We start from the raw sequence: 18,484 nt of genomic DNA, 5'->3' as shown, positions 1-18,484 counted from the left end.
CTCTGTACCCAACCAGAAAGCGATGCTTTCCGTAAACCAGCGTCTGACCTTTGCTGCCCGAAACAAATCCGTGGGAAGGACTTGACTCGGGCTTGTTTTAGAAGACAGGTTCCAGAGAGCGTGGCTGAGCAGTGCCTAGGGAGCCCCAGCCTGGGGGCTGCTGCCACCCCACCCTGCCTCACCCCACAGGGTGCCCTGGGTCCCGCCAGCTCCCCTTCAGAGTGTTCTCAGAGCTTTGTGGTCCATGCCCACATCCCCAGCATGTGCCGGCTCATGGGGGAGGCCCTGCATCCTCTCTGCTGCTACTGTTGCGAGGGCAGTGACAGAAGGTGGATTCTGGTTATGCATGCGGGCGGACGCCCGACTGAGGCAGCGGACCTGATCCCCAAGGGGCAGCACCCCAAGTCTGCTATGCCCCCCTTCCCAGTGCAGGACAGTGGAGTGTACATGCAGAAATCGGATGAAACCCTGCCTCAGGCCAGCAGGCAGGGGTCTGGGTGCCTGGGGCACAGATACTCCTCCTGTGGGAACCTGGGAATAACCCACAGCCCTAAGACAGTGCCCTGGGAGCTTCTCCTGCCCATCCGGAGGTCATCTCTGCCATAGTGTGGTGTCCGGGTCAGTTCCTGCCAGTATCGCTTGGGCGAGTTTTTCGCCATCTGAAGGCGGCCGTGGGCAGTGCACCATGTGGGAAGGGGGCGTTCTGGCCATGTGAGCATCCCCTCGTCTCCCCCGAGCCCTGACTACAGAGGTCGGACATGGTGTGCACCTGTAGTCAGCTCATCTGGTTTTAATCCCAACTCCACAAAACAAGAGGCCCCAAGGGAGGGGCCGACTTTCCTGGGCAGCCTGCTCCTGGAAGCCCAGCCCTGGAGCATCTGCCCTCTTTGGCACCGGGCACAGGGAAGAGGTAGGAGATATGTGTGAGTGCCAACTGGGCTTTCCTGAAAACACTGCTGTCTGGGTTTTTCCATGAGTCACCTCTAGGACAGCCAGGACGCTGTGGCGACCTCTGGCCACTTACTACCCCAGGCACCAGGCCAGGGATGTCACTGTCTCTGCAATGCTTGGACCAATAGGCCTCAGCTTTAAAATGGTGCAGCACAAACCTAGGTCTCGCCACTTCCGCTCAGGGCAGGGGTGAGAGCTCGAGGGGTGTGTGGCCCTGTGACCCCCTTTCCAGGAGACGGGGCCTCCCTGCGGGGCGGGTGCCACCTAGGATGCTGAGTCCGGTTCTCCCAGCGCACCTTCTCAGGCTGCCCTTCCCCCATGGCCCCTTCGCGCCAGTCCCGTGCCGGGCAGGATCTGGGGCAGGGAGGCTGCCCGCCGAGGAGCCGCGTGCAGCCCCAGCGGGCTTGGGCCTCTCGCTACTCAGAGCCCCATCTGTGAAGCTGCATCTGCTGGCGCGGGTCAGCGAAGCGCGCCCTCGGGCCCATCAGCCCTGCCTGGCCCCTTAGCACAAGCAGTTTCCTGGCCACGGTTAGTTCGCGCAAGACAAGGTTCTGTGACCCTCAGAAACGTCACCTCAGCCACGAGGAACCAGGGCAGGGAGGAGCGAGGGCTGACACCTTTATTGACACTCCCAGTCTTGGCGCTTAGGTCGCACAGTCATCCCAGGAGCCCGGCAAGCTTTAGCATGGATAGTGTCTGCTGTGTCCCCATCCCGGCCGGCCCTGCGCCCTTGTGAGGACCCGCGCTGGACGCTCGGGTTCGGTGGCCGGGCATCTTCAGTGTCTGGACTTCCTCCCTGCGGTGTGGGTCCGCGCTGTGCGCCTGGAGCTCCAGCGAAGGCCGGCGCCCAGGACCCCTGGACGGGGCGAGCGAGGCACAGGGCACAGGGCGCTTCGGGCCTCCTCGTCCCGTTCCAGTGCGGAGGACAGGCGCAGCTCCTGACTCTGCCCTCCAGTCCGCACCCTGACAGAACCCACGGAGTCAGGGGCCTGCGCCCTAGAGGCGGCCGAGGAAGGGGTACAGGAACACCCCGCTGAAGGTGGAGTACATCTCGTCCGAGTCCGTGTGCGCCAGCCGGCCGCCCGTCACCACAACGTTGACGCCGTCGCCTGCCTTGAGGTGCACGACTAGCTGGAAGGCGCCGGGGCCCCCGCAGGTGTGCGCCCCCCGCGGCCGGTGCACCTCCAGCAGCTCGCGCCTGTATCCGGCCGTGTGCAGCTGCGCCACGCTGGCGTTGGCCACCGACAGCACCGCCTCCACGTAGGCGTCGCGCTCGGGCGTCAGCGTGGCCGTGATCAGATAGCGCCCGTCGTAAGGGGCCGTGAAGACGCCTGCGGGGAGGAGGCCGTGAGTTCGAGCCCTACAGAAGTGGGAGGCAGCTTGGCCTGACGCTGCCTTCCTCGGCGGCTGCGCCCTGGGAACCCGGCACCCTCTGCTGGGACGCGTAGATTGTACGGGAACCTCGGAAAGGGCGCCCAGAGCCTCGTGCAGCGCCTTCCTGCCGCAGCTCCACCCCAGCCCTGGTGACCTGGGAGCCCCAGGACCCCGCCCTGGCCCGGGTCCCAGCAAAGGAGGCAGCCATTACGGCTCTGGCCGCAGCCCTGCATCCATCGAGAGGACGGGTCACCAAGGCGTCTCGTGCCGTGTCCGGCCGAGGTGCCCACGTGGCCATGACCAAGCCAGATCACCGCTCCCTCCATGCGCCCGGGCAGCAGAAAGTTCCGCCCGAGTGAGTGGCTGAGCCACCCAGAGAGAAACCAGCCAGCTCTGGTTTCTGGGGGCTGTGCCCGGGCGGAGACTGGGGCCACCAGCGCCACAGCAGGGAGAGCCCAGGTCAGGCCGGGTGCAGCCGCTCACCGGTGCTAGGGTCGTAGACGTCGCCGTCGTTCACCAGCACCTTGTTAAAGAGGACGACGCCCCCGTCGCTGTGGAACGGCTTCTGTGTGAGTCCAGCAGAGAAGGACACCAGGCCAGGCACCAGGAGCCCTGGGGGAGGGGCCAGCTCAGTGAGCCCGCGGCAAAGCCCCCCAACACAGAGACAAACTACGTCTCACCCCAGGGGACGTGGGGACTGCGAGGCTTTGAGGGACTAAGAGGTGAGGCTGGGTGAGGTAACCCGCACCTGGAATCCCAGCACTTGGGCAGGAGGGTCATGAGTTCAAGGCCAGCCTGACCTACACAGTAGAAATCCTGTCTCCAAAAATAAGTAACTAAAAACCCAGCGAGGCGGGGGTGTGACACTGGGTGTGTCACCTGGGTGAGCCCTGGAATCCTAGCCCTCAGGGCTGTCAGGACCACAGCACCCAGCACTCAGCCAGGGACATGGAGTGGGACAATGGAAGACAGGAAGCCCAGGCTGCACCCCGGCCCTGCCTGGCACCACACACCTACCTGGGGCGGCTACAGGTGGCGTCTGGGGGTACCCTGGAAAGAGAGGGGTGTCAGCAACATCCATCGGAGACGGCAGCCCAGCCCCGTGAGCCTGTGAGACTTAAGTAGCAGATGTGGTACGGGGCAGAGCGCAACTCCACAGTGCAGAGCGGTGGGGAGGCAGAGGCCGCTGTAAGCCTGGCCTTGGGAAGCTGAGGCAGGAGGAACACCTGCACAACCTAGGGACTTAGCAGAGACCCTGTCCCAAAATACAAATGCAAACTAAAGCGCTGGGGATATAGCTCAGCGCAAACACCCTGGGTTCCATCCCCGGGACCACCAAAAATTAAACTAAACAGCTGGCCAGGAACCCTGGTGCTACCAGCTCTGGTCTCCACAGTGATGCAGCTGGCCAGGCAGCCCCGGGGTGTCCGTCCTGGGCACAGCTGCTACAGGAGGCACTGACCCCAGCCCTGCAGGACCTGGCTCCTGAGGGGTTCCCTGGGGTGCCTGAGCCACCTCAGCCCATGGCCCCTAACACCACAGCCCTGCATAGGGTGGGCTCCTGTGTGGGCTCGATTAGGAACATCAGGGAAGTGCTGGCTCACACCCCAGCTGCCCCTGCCATTTTCCGTTGTCATCCCCAGGAGCACCCAGCCCTGCTGTCTGTCCCTCATCCTTGTTGGACCCAGTCCCGGGACAGACCTGCACCGAAGAGGTCCTCGGGGACGTGGCCACAGTGCCCCTGGCCACTGCTGCCAGGAGGGCATTATGGTGCCAACCCCAGCCACTCCAGCACCTTAGTGGCCCCCAACTGTCCCCTGGATGCTTACCTGGGGCGCCTGCGTAGCCCTCGGCGCTGGGCTCGGGCCGGCGCCCGCTCTGCCCATCCACACCCCGAAGCAGGCCCTTGCCCCACACAGCCTTCCTGCCTGGGGGCCCAGCCTCGCCTGTCTCCATCACCACCCCTGTGGCGCCTGGCAGCAGGGGTGGTCCCGTCCAGCCAGGCCCAAATGGTGCAGGCAGTGGCTGCTCCGGGGGCCATGGTGCCAGGGGTCGCTTGGGTAGCCCTGGCCGCTGGTCTGTGGGCCACTGTCGTGCAGTATCCTCGGGGGGAGCCAGGCTTGGCTCAGGCTGGGGCACAGCATCAGTGGCCTCAGCTGGCACCTGCAGGGTCTCGAGGCTGGGGGACACTGCAGAGGGCTTTTCACCTGCGTGGAGGAAGCAGAGGCACAGGGTTACCAGGTGCCGGCCCCAGTCCCCGCCTTGGTGACACCTGCCAGCTCAGGAGGTTCCCATGAAAACATCACCCAAAGACACCGTCTGCCTGGGGCACAGCGTGGGGACAGCCTGCCTGCATCTGCTGAGGAAGCTGGGTCCCCAGAACTTCAGCCTCCTCTGCATCAAGGGTTGGGCTCCCCACTCTGGCACCCGGAATCCCCAATGGCACTGCATGTCTGCACCACATCCACCCGAAGCCTGAGGCAGCTGAGCTCGGGGGCCCAGACAGGAGTTGGAGCACAGCTGCCCTTACAGCTGGCATGGACCCCAGTGGGCAGCAGCTCTCGTCCCTGCCCCTACACTTCTCGGGCCAGCAGTGAGCAGAGTGACTCCAACAGGGATCCTCTGTGCCCCATCGCTGCCCACTGGTCAACCGAGTCAGCTGGAAGTTGCCACCTTGGGGCTCCATGCACCTCTGGGGACAGCCTCTCAGGACCTTTCTGCAGTGGCCCCGGCATAGGCCCTGCACAGTGCAAAACACATCCCGTACCCCAGGCCATGGCAAGACAGTCACAGGATAGCACCATGGCCCACCCCCGTGCAGAGCCCCCAGAACCCTCCAGGGCAACGGTGGCATCCGAGCAGCTGCCTGCCTGCCATGCACTGAACTCTAATTCTGGCGTCCTGGGTCCTTCCCTACATGCCAGGGGCTCAGGAAGATGGCCACATGGTCCTCAGCACCAGACTGCCTGGCACAGCCGTGCAAGGCGGTGAAGATGACAGCCAAGCTGCTGCAGGGCCCAGCACCTTGAGAGTGTGTGACAGTGCCCCCTGAAACCCAGCACTTGGAAGTCTGAGGCAGGAGGATCGCCACAAGTTTAAGGCCAGCCTAGGCTACACAGTGAGATCCTGTCTCAAAAAAGCAAGGAGAAACACACACACAAACAAAACAAGGCCTGGGCTGCATCTGCTCCTCCAAACCGGATCCAAAACTGGTGTTAACAGCCAGCCCCACCTCGCCAGAGCAAGATGCTGAGAATCCCCGAATTCCCAAGACTTCTGTGTGACTCCCCATTCCTGTCCCCTGCAGCCCTGAGGCTGAGCCTGAGGCTGAGGCTGAAACTTCTGGCAGTACCTGGGGCTGGGCGGGGGAGGGCGGAGCCAGGTGGCTGAGAGCCATATGCACTGTCTGGACCAGGGCCAGAGAAATCAGCACAGGGTGGGCTGAGGCAGGTGGGCTTTTCTGAGCAAACAGCTCCAGCTCTCCGTGCCTGAGAGGCACGCTTGGGGCTGACAGCCGGTTCACAGTACAGGGAAGAATGGGTGGCCAGGGACACCTCAGGTCTGCCCTTAGCTGTGGGCAGTGCCAGAACCAACAAGAGCTGAGACACCCAAGGAACAGATACTCCCCATTCCAGAAGGTGGGGAGTTTTGTTCGGTTTTGGGTTTTGGTTTTATGTAGCCTAGGCTGGCCTCGAACTCACAGCGATCCTCCTGCTTCAGCCTCCTGAATGCTGGGATCACAGTAACGTACCACCATGCCCAGCCACAAAATGCTTTGCCATCCCCGAATCCCAGCATGAAGTTTGGTTTTCTGGGTGAAATTCCCACGCCGGCTGCAAAGCGCGCCTGTGTGCAGGCACTGCGGGGGCAGCAGGTTGGTCAGGGCCTGCAGGGGCCCAGAGCAAAGGTGGAAGGTGGCTGGGGTGCAGCGCGAGGCTGAGGGGCTCCCCGTTCTGGCCCTTGTGGCCAAGTCTGGCTCCCTCTGTTCCAGGGGGGCTGAGCGCAGCTTTAGCAGCAAGTCGGGGGCTCGCTGGAATCACCATGGCACCTCCCGGGAGCTCCGGGCCCAGCGGGTGCTGCGCCTGCCTCGGGACGCAGGGCCACCGCCGTCCGGGTCCAAATTCCAAAGCCAGGCCGTGGGGCAGCGGCGGGGCCTTGGCAAACCCCGCCCAGCGACCCCAAACCGCTGACTCCAGGGCGACGCCAGGAGCCGCGCCCGCACCAGTCCTGCTCCGCGCTTCGGGGCTCGATGGGGACACGCTAGAGCTGCTCGGCTCCGAATGCCAGGCTGTGGCGTGGGAGGCTGAGGCGGGAGGGTCCCTGCCTGAGCTACAGAGCGAGACCCTGTCTCAGCGCTCCTCCCCCCACACAAAAAAGCCCTGATGACCAGTTTCGCGGCCTGGAGGAGTCACCCCAGAGGAGAAGGAGGGGAAGTGGGAGCAGGAAGGGGAAGCCGCGCCGTCATCAGAGGATCCCGAAAGGCTGCTGTGGCCTCGAGACAGGGCTGCCCCTTCCTGGGAGCGTGACGTGGGGGAGACCTCCGTGACCGCAGCAGCGCCGCCCGCACTTCCCTCCCCCGCCCAGCCCCCCTCACCCTGCAGCGGGGCCTCCAGAGTCAGGAAATTCGCAGGCTCTGCCCTGAGCACGCCCACAGCCTAGGCCCCCAGCGCTCCCTCTCACGCAGCCCAGGCTACGAGCCACCTCCCGCCCCTTCTGTTTATTTCCACACGGAGTCGGGGTCTCGCTCAGTTCCCTGGGATCCTCCTTTCGCCTATCAGAGATTTGTGCCTAAAGCTGTAGGTGTTGGAAGAGCAGATTTCTAAGCCTTTAGTGCTTCCCAGCTGGTCCCCAAATCAGAAAACGATGAGAGCCAGGCATGGTGGCCCACGTCTGTGAGCCCAGCACTTCGGAGGCTGAGGCAGGAGGATCCCTGAGTTTGCAGCCAGCCTGGACTACATACCAAGTCCCTATCTTAAAAAAAAAAAAAAAAAAAAAAAAGAGGTAAAATTGTGAAACTCAACTGACCCGCTGGCGGCGGGAAGGTGACCAGGTCCTGCAGGTCCGGGGAGATCTGGAAGACGTGGCTATAGAACTGCCGCACGGAGCTCTGCAGGCCGGAGATGTCCCTGGCATGCGCTCCAAGTGTGCCATTCAGCTGCCGGACGCAGGCCCACAGCCCGGCCACGTGCTTGCCCAGCCCCTCCTTGATCCTCTGCAGGCTGCTGGCCACCGCGTCCAGCCTGCCGCACGTCCTCTCCAGCACGGACACCCGGCCCTCCACCGCGGCCACTCCGCCCTGTGCCCCGCGCGCCTGCTGGCTGCACGTGGCCAGCTCAGCCTGCACCTGGGCCAGCAGCCCCTGCCACCTGTCCTCCAGCTGGGCGCAGCACGGGGCCCCGGACTCCTGGGGGGCCAGAAGAGTCCCTGCCGGCGCAGTCTGCTCGCCCTCAGCCCCCTGGCTGGCCGCAGTGCCCACCCCCGATATGCAGTCATCCACTGCCTTCTGCAGGCGGCTCACGCTGTCCTCCGTGTGGCTGAGTCGAGACTGCAGGGCGCCAAGGTCCTCCTGCAGCTGCCGGATGCCGCGCTCAGCCTCCTGAAACCTGCGGTGCACCGTGTCGTTGACTGCTGTCCAGAGGCTCCTGCCGTCCCCACCCCTGTCCCTGTCCCCGTCCCCGGGGGGCAGGCACACGTCCTGCACCCCCTGTACCTGCTCCTGCAGGCGCTGCAGCTCGGCCAGGACATGGGCGCCGTCCCAGCCGGGCCCCTCAGGCAGCGCCGAGCCCTCACTAACATTGGCCGCTTGCAGGAGGACGCTGTCCAGCCTGTCCTCCAGGGAGTGGATCTTTTGGTCTAGCAGCTGCCGCAGGCCCCCGACCTCGCCGTCGATGGCCCCGCGCAGGGTCTCCTCCACGTAGAAACAGTGCTCCTCCGCGTTCCGCTCCGTCACGTTGATCCTGGCATCCAGCTCCTCCCACCGGGCGTCAAAGTCCGTGTCTGTTTCTGGGGCCGCCAGGCGCTCGAACTCGTTGTCCAGCCGCCCATTCAGCATCCTGGTGGCCTCCGCCACGCGCTCGATCTTCTGGTCCAGCACCCGGATCTGGGGGCCCCAGTCGCCATCCGCGCCGCCGGGGCAGCAGCCGGGCCGGGCCGCGGGGTCCTGCAGCCGGGTGCGGAGGTCACCCAGCTCCCGCCGCAGGCCGGCCTCCTTCTCCGAGAGCAGCTCCAGGACGCCCAGGTAGCTGCTGCCGTAGTCGTCACACTGCTGCTGCAGGCCCACCAGCTTGTACTCGCAGCTGTCCTTGAGGTCGCCCAGCTTGTGGTCCATGCCCTCCAGCAGCTCCTCCCGCAGCGCCTCCAGCCTGCCGTCCACATAGGCCTGCAGCAGCTCGGGGGCGCTCAGTGTGGCTGTGGGGCCCTGCGCGGCCTCCTGCAGCTGCCGCAGCTGCCCCTCGTAGCCCCGCACCTTCCCGTCCAGCTCCTCCAGCTTGTCGCTCTTGGTCTTCAGGGTGTCCTTCACCTCGGCCAGCTCCGACTTGATGTCCCTCATGCCGGACTCCTTGCTGGGCAGGATGCCAGGGTACTGGGCCACCTCCGTGTCCCTGGGACCGGCGGGGTCGGGTGTGGGAGACAGGTGAGGATCCCTGAGCCGGGTGCCGAGGGTCTCGCTGGCATTGTCATTATCGTGGACTGTGGGCTTCGGGTGCCCGGCGACGCCCACCAGAGAGTTCTGCAGGTCCAGCACCGTCCTCGTGAGCCGCTGCACACGCTCCTCCAGCACCTGGATCTTCTCCTGCAGCTCCTGCGGCCCGGGCCCCGGCTCTGCAGGCTGCTGTGGGGCCGTGGCTCGGGTTGGGGGCAGTGAGGTCTTGGGCAGGGAGACCTGGCTCGGCGTCTCATTGTCTGTCAGGAGAGAGAAGACGGACACAGTGAGTGAAGCTTCACCTTCTTCCTCAGGCATCAAGAGAACAGGACTGGGACCTAACATCACTGGGCTACCATGCGGTGGCCGCATCCTTGTGAGCCCAGCACTCAGGAGGCTGACGCAGGAGGATCGCCATGGATTGAGGCCAGCCTGAGCTGTTTGGTGAGCTCAGCACCAGCCCAGAATATGCAGTGGGACCATCTCTAAAAACCCAGGAGAGAGGGAGATAGAGAGGATGTGTCTGCAGCCTGGCACCACCCACACCACAGTCCCCAGCAGATGACTGAGCAGCATGGTGACATCGCCCGTCTGAGGCTGGAAGGCACAACATCGTGCCCATGTCGGACGTGACAGCCTCTTCTGGCAACTTCTGACCACCGTCCACCACCATTTCCAGCAAGAGGGCCCTGATGTCATTTCACACAAGGAGGGAGGGGAAACTGAGGCCCAGGGACACATCCCCTGCCTTAGGGGGAAGGGCGACTGGCCACTTTTGGGAACCCCATCTGAGAAACGCCCTCCAAAAAGCCTCTGAAAGAAACAGAAATTATAACCACGGCCCCCGTGACTCAGACGACGGAAATCAACCGAATCACAGAGAAACCGCAGCGATGAAAAGGGAAGTTGGGGAAAGTGGCCCGCAGGGGAGGGGCTGCCCAGGGGCCTGGGCAGGGCGGCCAGCGAGCGGCCAGGTGGGGCTGGGGATACTCCCGGGTGAGGGGAGGGCGAGGCCCTGAGACACAGGCGACCTCCAGCGCACAGTGCTCAGAGGCAGGTGGCTGGGTGGTTGGGGCGCAGACACCTGAGCCCCCTGCCTGCGTCTTCCGCCCTAAACCTCTGTCCCGGCTCTTCTGGTTTCTGGGTTTTGCTTTGTCCTGGGAGGAGACTTTGCTTGACATGTAGCCCAGGCTGGCCTCAAAGTCAGGGCCCACCCTCCTGCCTCAGCCTCCCGAGTGCCAGGAGCAGCAGATGTTGCGGGAGGCCTGCGTGGCGGCCCCATCTGTAACCCAGGCTCTCAGGGCCCGGGGCTGGGGGATCCCAAACTGCAGCCCCACAGGGCGCCTGGGGCTATGAAAATAAAAAGAGCAAAAGAAAGAAAGAGAGAAATAGGGCTGGGGGTGCAGGCCAGCCAGAGGCCCTGGGTTTGGTCCCCAGTAGGAGAGAAAGGGCAGGACAGGGAATTCCAACCTGGGGCCCAGCCTCGAAGCCGCCTCACCCCACACAGGATGAGAAGGACCCCAGGTGTCTATTTTAGAAAGACATCATTAATTCCTTGAAACTCAGGTTTATGATCGTATTATCAAACAGTAACAATACATTGGATGCCCTTCTGTGTATTCTTTTTTGATGTTTTGAGACAGGCACTCACCTTGTAGTCAAGGTTGGCTTTGAACTGTGTAGCCTAGACTGACATTAAATGCGCAGTGATCCTCCTGCCTCGGCCTCCTGAGTGCTGGGATCACAGGTATGCACCACCACGCCCGCCCTTTTTCCTTTTCTTTCAAGGTACTGGAGATTGAACCCAGGGCACACACCCGTGGGTCTCTCTGCTCCAACCCACGGGGGCTAGCATGGGACCAACATTACCTGTGGCCTTTTTCAGGCTGCGTGGCCGCGAGGGCGAGGGGTGCGGGCCCTGGGCGGGGACCCGGGGCCCCTCCTGGCAGTCCGGGCCTCGGAAGCCGGGACAGCATCTCCACTCCAGCTGGGTCACCGTCTTGAACCTGGTCACATACCTGGGCCTGAAGTTCACATGGTACCTGTGGCGGGGACAGGGTCTCCTCAGTCAGCTCTGCTCAGGGCTGGGACAGCACTCTGGGGCCACCGCAGGGGAGCGCCCCAGAGAAAGGCAGGGCAGCCAGGAAGGAAGGAAAGGGCGCGGGCAAGGCCGGCAGCCCTGCCCCACCCTGCACCTCCCCTTCTCACCTCTGCACCCCGCAAGTCCCCTCTGACGCAGCCAGGGGCAGTCACATTCACAACAGTGTATCACAGTAAAGGACTATGGTGGTCGTGGTTACAAGAACAGGGACATACGGGACACAGAATGTGTCACACTGTTTTGTGGTGGTCACCTGAGTTAAACACAAAGTGCAGGAAATCTGTCCACAACACTGAAGACCCAGAACATTCAGCCGAGGGCCTAGATCTCACAGCAATGCCCTGTGTAAGCCAGATGAAAACACAGAGCCCAAGACAGTGCCTCCACGAGTCCAGCCGGAGCCCACGACAAGGACCCACGCCAGTCTCTTTTACAGATCTGTGCCGGGAAGGCCCAAAGGTCAGCGGTGGAAGCCAGAAAGTCAGTGCCAGCGGGTGAAGGAGCTGTGCTGGTGGGATGAGGGTTCTACACAGGAGCCAAGAAGTCACACTCACAGTGAGGACCAGGGCTGCCCTGAAAAGCACCACAGCCATCCTCAGCGACATGGAGGCCCGAGCTCCTCTGACAACAAGCACAGCTGGGCACATGCCAGGAAGCCAGCATGATGAGTTCATCCTGGAGACCAAGCGGCACACGTCTTCCCCTCCAGGGTCAGGAAGCAATGCTCGATGTGAGGACCACAGCTCCCCCAAAGTGAACCACAGCCACACTCACCAACAAGGTCCCGGGCTCCTCCGATGACAACGGTCGAACTCACACTGGGGAAGCTAGTCATGACGAGCTCCTCCAGGAGAACCCACAGCTCAAACAGGGACACCTAGGAGAGCCCACAGTGCCTCGCTCTTCCTCTGCACTCTCTGTTTATGCTGGCAGCTTTCCTCAGGGGGAACATTGTACTCAGTACCATGCTGAGGTAACCCAGCTGGTAAGGTGACCACCAGTTGTTAATCCATAACAAGGATGCGTTGCCACTATTTCCCCTCAAAGTCCTCCCGCGCTTCAAACACCCTGTCATGCTTGCCAGCGTCTTTTCTTTGTTCCGAGACAAGGTCTCCCTGTGTAGTTCGGGCTGCTTTGGAACTCTAGCTCAGAGACCTAGGTTCAAAAAAGGGCCCTGGTGCAGACACCTGGCAAGGGGCAGGGGCGCACAGTGTGGAGGTCCCAGTTATTGGTTATTTTGAGAAGGGGCTTGCTAAGCTGCTCAGGCTGGGCTGGAGCTCATGACCCTCCTGCCTCAGCCTCCCAAATGCTGGGCCACAGGCTGCGCCGCCACGCCCGGAACTGTGGCAGGCCTGCTTCGGAAATGCAGCGTTCACCGCACCTTGGAGCTCGACACGTGTGTGTCCCACTTGCGGTTTCGGCTGCCACCCTGCCCCAGGTCCTCCCCCCCCCCCCCCCCGAGGATCTCGGGGCGCCAGGCGCGGGCTCAGGCCACGTGGGACGCGGTGCGTGGTCAGCGCCCTCCTCCGGGTCTGGCTCCGCGGAAACGACACTGCACTGGAGCCTCGGGCCTGCCTTCAACTGCAACCGGGGCACCCCGTGCTGCACCCGCCCCCCTCCGGCGCCTCCCGAACTGCGCAAGCGTGGCCATGGCCGCCCAGGCTCAGGGTTCCCTAGAGCAACGCATGCGAAGCGTCCCTGAGCGGCATGGTGGGCTCACCTGTGATCACAGCGCTCTGGGAGGCCGAGGCAGGAGGGTCATGAGCTCCAGCCCAGCCTGAGCAGCTTAGCAAGCCCCTTCTCAAAATAACCAACAACTGGGACCTCCGCACTGCGCGCCCCTGCCCCTTGCCAGGCGTCTGCACCAGGGCCCTTTTCTGAACCTAGGTCTCACTTAGTCGCTCAATTACCCAGGCTGGGCTCAAATTTGTGACCCTCGTGCCTTGGCCCCCCAGAGTGCTGGCATTACGGGTGTGCACCCCACACCTGGCTTAACTCTTCCCCTATTTTCCCTTTTTGTTGGTATATTTTAGATATACATGATGACACACAGGGCTTGGGAGCCTGTACGCGACACATCTCCACTGTGCTCCCCACGCCCCTCCCCTCCCTTCACCCCCTTCCCCTCCTCATCTCCAGAAGCTCCGTTCCCATTTTCCCTTCTTTCTCTTTTTCCCCTTGTGCCTTCTTTCCTTCCCTCACCCTCCCATTCTCTTCTCGTTTGAACGTTTTCTTCCTCTTCCCGGTATCTAGCACACATTTCCTCATATTTTACGCTCTCTACACTACAGGGCAGCAGTGAGATGTGCGTCAGGTTTATCTCACTTAAGATACGGACTCTCGGTGCCTCTGTTTACCCATACAAATCAGTTTGTCCTTCTTTATGGCTTAGTAGTACTCCACTGTATAAAAACACCACATCTTTCTATCCATTCCTCGGTTGCTGGACACTTAAGGCTGTTTTCAAGATCTGGCTGTTACAAACTGTGCTGCTGTAAACATGGGTGCACATGTGTCACTGTGCTGTGATGTTTTCAGTTCTTCTGTGAAGACACCCAGAAGGGAAATAGCTGTGTTACATGGGACCTCCAGTCCTAGTTTTCTGAGGAACCTACACACTGACTTCCACAGTGGTTGCCATGTGCACCCCACCAGTGCGGAGCCCCCCAGTATTCCTTATTGGCTGATTCTTGACAGCAGCCATTCTTGCCGGGGTAAGATGGAATCTCAGTGTTGTTTTAATTTGCATCTCTCAAGTGATCAGTGAAACTGAACATTTTTTCATATGCATTTGCTGTTTGTATTTCTTTTTTTTTTTTTCCTTTTTATCGGTACCAGGGATCGAACTCACGACTGCCTACTTACAAGGCAGGCGCTTATGCCGCTGAGCTAAATCCCCAGCCCCTGTTTGTATTTCTTTATCTGAGAGGTGCCTATTCATTTCAGATGCCCACTTTTTGACTGGGTCTTTAAATTTGGGGGTTCTGCTTTCTGAGTTTATGTATTCTAGATATTAGTCCTTTGTCTGAGGACCAGCTGGCAAAGTTTTTGTCCCACTCTGTGGGTTGTATTTTCACTCTGTTAGTGATTTCTTCTGCTATGAAAGCTTTTTAATGAGATGAGGTCCCAGTGGCTGATTCTTTGTGACAGTTCCTATGCAATCTGGGTTTTGTTCATAAAGTCTCTGCCAGTGCAACTTCCCTCGTATCTTTTTTTTTCTTTTCTTTTTATGAGACATGGTCTCTCTGTGCAGTTCAGGCTCGCCTCGAACTTGCAGTGATCCTCCCATGTGCCTCATGGGAGTGCCTCAGCCTCCCCTGTGCTGGGATCACAGGCGGGCACCAGTGGGTGTGCCACCAGCAAAACATCCTCATTTCTAAACAAGGTTACTGCGTGTATTGATGAATAATTATTAGTCATTAAATAGATTAATAATTGATTAGTCAAACAGTGACTAGAGATATTGTACCTACTTTTCCAAGTGTTTGGGGAGCCCAGTGTCCATTTTCAAGCCCCCAGGAGCCCTCAGGTCTGACCCCAAGCAGAGGGGAACCTTGAGGTCTCCCAGACCCAAACCAAGCTCCAGGCCTGGGGTGGAGAGGCCCTCCTCCCCGCAGGCTAACGCGCCAACGGGCTGGTTCAACCCAGCTGAGTGGAAATGGAGGTGGAAACAGCTGGAGGAAGAGCCCGTCCTGGGGCCTGAAGTCAGCACCCAAGCCGGGGCGGGGAGGCTGGCTCAAAGGCCAGAGGTCACTGGGGAGACTGGCTTGGCAGCCAGGCGTCCACAAAGGAAGACTGACCCCCGCCACGGTGATTCATCCAAAGGGTGTGGCAAGCCCGGCATGGTGGTGCTCACCTGCCATCCCAGCACTCAGAGAGGAGGCTGAGGCGGGAGGGTTTCGAGGTAGAGCCCGCCGGGGCAACCTAGTGACTTAGCAAGCGAGACCTGTGACAGCAGCGGACCCCGCTCACAGAGGCCCCGCTAAAGGCACAAACCCCAAATCAGGAGCTCTCGCTTTTTCCTGTGCCTAATGCAGTTTTAATTAGATGGTTGTGAGACAATGTGAGGGCTCAGGAACCCAGAAACAGAGACTTTACATCCCAAAGGCCAGGGCACTCGAGGAGATCCATGTCCTTCTGAAAGGCAGCGCCTCCCCAACGCCCTGAGCGGGCTCTGAGCCCCGACTGAAATCACAGCGTCCCGGCACATGCGGGAACGGAGCCCAGACCAGAGCGCAGGGTCCAGACCCGAACCCAGGACGCCGCTCGCCCACTTCCCACGGCCCAGCTGCCAGTGGTCAGCGGCCAGCCCCTTCCTGCGAGTCGGCACTGACCCTGGGACCCGGGCTGAGTCCCGTCCAAGTCCTCCTGGCCTGGGGGCGGCGGCGCCTCCCTTGGTTTTCAGCCCGGGAGGAGGAGCAGCACTCCGAAGTGATCAGAACTTGGCAGAGGCCCCGCTGGCTGGCGCTGGCTGGCGGGGACCGGGCCCCTCGAGGAGCGCTGACCTCATCTGCAGGCGGCTGAGTCCGGGAGCCGCTCCCCCAGCCGGGGCCCCAGCCACTGCGATCCCCAAACTCCCCCAGTCTGCAGGCCCTGGAGTGCTGGGAGCCCCGATCCACGCTGCTCCCCACATTCCCTCCCCAGTGCCCCCTGCCCCCTACGCTGGGCCGGGAATCCTGGGCTGCATGCCCCACTCTGGTGAAGTCACCCCAGCCCCATCGAGCCGCCGAGGCATCCGCTGCCCTGGCCTCGGCGTGACGTGCGCCTCAGAGCACTCTCAAAGCCACCCCGCACCCCGCTCCGGTGCTGCCCTGCCCTACCCTTCCCTTCGGGTCCCTCCAAGGGGGCTAAAGCCCGCAGTCAGCACAAGGCCGGCTCCCCTCCCCACTCGCATGCAGCATCCTCTTCTCTGTCCACCCTGCACCCCAGAGCAACTTTTTAATTTTTATATATTTTTTGAGACAGGGCTTCACTACATAGTCCAGGCTGGCCTGGAACTCACAGTGATCCTCCTGCCTCAGCCCCCGGGGTGCTGGAACCACAGGTGTGCATGGCCGCCCATCCTGGGCGCAGCTGTTACCCAGCTCTGGCCACACCATCCCCCTTGCGGCTACCTACACCTGGGGTGGGGACCCGAGCTCCCTGGCCCCTGAACCCCAAGCGGCTTGGAGTTTCTCTGCAGACAGGGAAGCAGCTCTTCCTGGGCGCCTATTTGACCTCCCGGTTTAAAACATCTGGGACGGGCTTCCTAACCCGGGACACACTGGGTGGAAGGGGGAAACATCCGGTCCGAGGCTGGGCGAGCAGAGAGCAGTGACACCCTAGTCCCCACGTTCCCCCAAGGGCGTCCCCAGCCCCACCCACAAGCCCTTTGGGCCAGTGGGGAAGAGCCCAGCCTGAGGCGAGCTGAGGTTGCGGGTTTTTAGGGCTGGCGACAGCTACAGCGGTGCCCTCAGAAGTCACTGTGTGGAGTCACTGGTGAAGCCCGGGACTCGTCCCTCACCCACACTGGCCGTGTGGTGCTGGGGGCCGCAAAGACGGCTTCAGAGGGGTAGGAGGTTCCAAGCCACATCTGCTAACAAGTTGGAAATCTATGGCTTGTGTTCCCTCTCCTTAAAATTCAGTTTAATTTTTTAAAATAAAAATTACATGGTTTAGCTAGGGTTGGTGGTGCACACCTGTAACCTCAGCACTCTGGAAGGCTGGGGAAGGAGGATCACAAGTTTAAACTCAGCCTGGGCAACTCAGTGAGACTCTGTCTGAAAATTTTTAAAAAGGTGGGGGGAGGGTGTAGCACAGTGCAGAAGCCTTGGGTTCAATCCCCAATGCTGCAAAAAGAAAAAAAAAAGATAATAAAAGGGAAATGAGATGGTTTGCATTTTGTTATTTGAGTTAACACCTAGATCCTCCAATGGAGTCCACTTCTTGACCCCTGGTATGGATGCCCGACCATGACTCAGAGGCTTGCTAACATTCTATTTGAACAATTTCTGCAAATAAAATACAGTTGACCCTGGAGTTATGAGCAACCTGACAGCCAAATGTCTCTGGTCAGGACTGGAATTTATTTTAATTTATGAACAGAGTCCTAAGTCAGGACCCAAATGCCAGCTGCCTATGCTCCCAGAGCCTCTCAGACACAGATTTAACCCTCACAGAGTATCAGAAGGACCCTGACAGCATCCTTTCCCATAGGACGTTCACTGAGAAGTCCTGGGTCAGTGTCTCTCTGAGGACCCAAGCTCTGCCTGTGTATGGGTGAGAGGCTGTGGAGGCCGGGTAGAGGAGCCTGAACCTCCAGCTGACAACGGGTTACAACCATCCCGGGGGCACACACTGAGCACGGAGGTCAAGGGTCCGAGGTACCCAAGCAAATACAGTATTTACAAAGAAGTCACAAAGTTAATTTTTAAAAAATAACTCCCTTTTTAGGGGCTGGGGATTTAGCTCAGCGGCATAAGCGCCTGCCTTGCAAGCAGGCAGTCGTGAGTTCAATCCCTGGTACCGGGGGGGGGGGGGGGGGACCAAATAAATAAATAAATAAATAACTCCCTTTTCTTTGTCCTGAACTCACTAGGTAGCCCGGGCTGCCCTGAAACTCAGTGACCCTCCTGCCTCAGCCTCCCGAGTGTGCCACCACACTGGCAGCTGTGCATTTTTAGGGTTTAACTGTCTCTGAGTCCATGGGCACCTCCGGCCCCGCACCCTTCATCCTCTCCAGCCCCCTGGCACTGACTGGAGGCTGTAGGACAGGAGCCCACAGGAGCGGGCAGTGGGGTCCCAGGCAATTGGCACGGCTCTGTGAAACCCTGCTGGAAGCCCCGCTGATTGCTGATGCTGAGTAACCTAAGTGAGAGCCAACAGGGCTGCCGGACCTCGGCGCACTCTGCCCAGCACTCACCCCGCCTGGCGTGAAGTTCCCTGACACCCAAAACCACGCTCAGCCCAGTTCCGGAAAACTGAGGGGAAGTCACACTGAGCACGTGCGCCTCCGCACGCTCCGCACGCACCCTCACGGCAGTCCCCGGGCTCCAGGGCTTCCCCTGGGCCCACGCGCCAAGGTGGAACCTTGCAAGCACAAGGTCGCAAGGTCGTGAGTTTGATCCTGGTACCAAAAACAAAACAAACAAACAAAAAGGAGGAGGCTGGGAGCTGGCTCAGCGGCACAGCGCGGCCGAGAGCATGAGGTCAGGAGCTCAAAGCCCAGTACCAAAGGGAAAAAAGACAGAAAGGAGACAGATCTTTGGCAAATGAGAGAGACCAAAAGACAAAGAGAGGGATGGAAAAGCATTGAGATGAATTATAGACTTGCACTGATGCCTCGAGATGAGTGTGATCAGCATGTACTGCAAACATGGACCAATAAAGACAAAACTTTGAAAGATCACAATTAGGTCAGCTAACACAAAAGAGGC

General features: G+C 60.6%; 1 protein-coding gene across 1 annotated transcript in view; it reads right to left on the bottom strand.

Moving 5' to 3' along the window:
- Positions 1 to 1,556: 1,556 nt before the first annotated feature.
- The window catches only part of Emilin2 (elastin microfibril interfacer 2), a 22,338-nt gene continuing 5,410 nt past the window's right edge, over positions 1,557 to 18,484 (bottom strand). The window contains exons 3-8 of the mRNA XM_003464447.5: positions 10,838 to 11,010; positions 7,351 to 9,228; positions 4,155 to 4,532; positions 3,343 to 3,375; positions 2,809 to 2,937; positions 1,557 to 2,282 (exon numbers count right to left, since the gene is read on the bottom strand). Coding sequence (XP_003464495.2) covers positions 1,948 to 2,282; positions 2,809 to 2,937; positions 3,343 to 3,375; positions 4,155 to 4,532; positions 7,351 to 9,228; positions 10,838 to 11,010 — 2,926 coding nt within the window. The 3' untranslated portion in view covers positions 1,557 to 1,947. The remainder of the gene's footprint in view (positions 2,283 to 2,808; positions 2,938 to 3,342; positions 3,376 to 4,154; positions 4,533 to 7,350; positions 9,229 to 10,837; positions 11,011 to 18,484) is intronic.

Source organism: Cavia porcellus, unplaced genomic scaffold (assembly GCF_034190915.1).
Source record: "Cavia porcellus strain 051 isolate PalLab524CR breed Dunkin Hartley unplaced genomic scaffold, mCavPor4.1 scaffold_20, whole genome shotgun sequence".
Taxonomy (NCBI): domain Eukaryota; kingdom Metazoa; phylum Chordata; class Mammalia; order Rodentia; family Caviidae; genus Cavia; species Cavia porcellus.
This window is presented reverse-complemented; position numbering and strand designations above follow the sequence as displayed.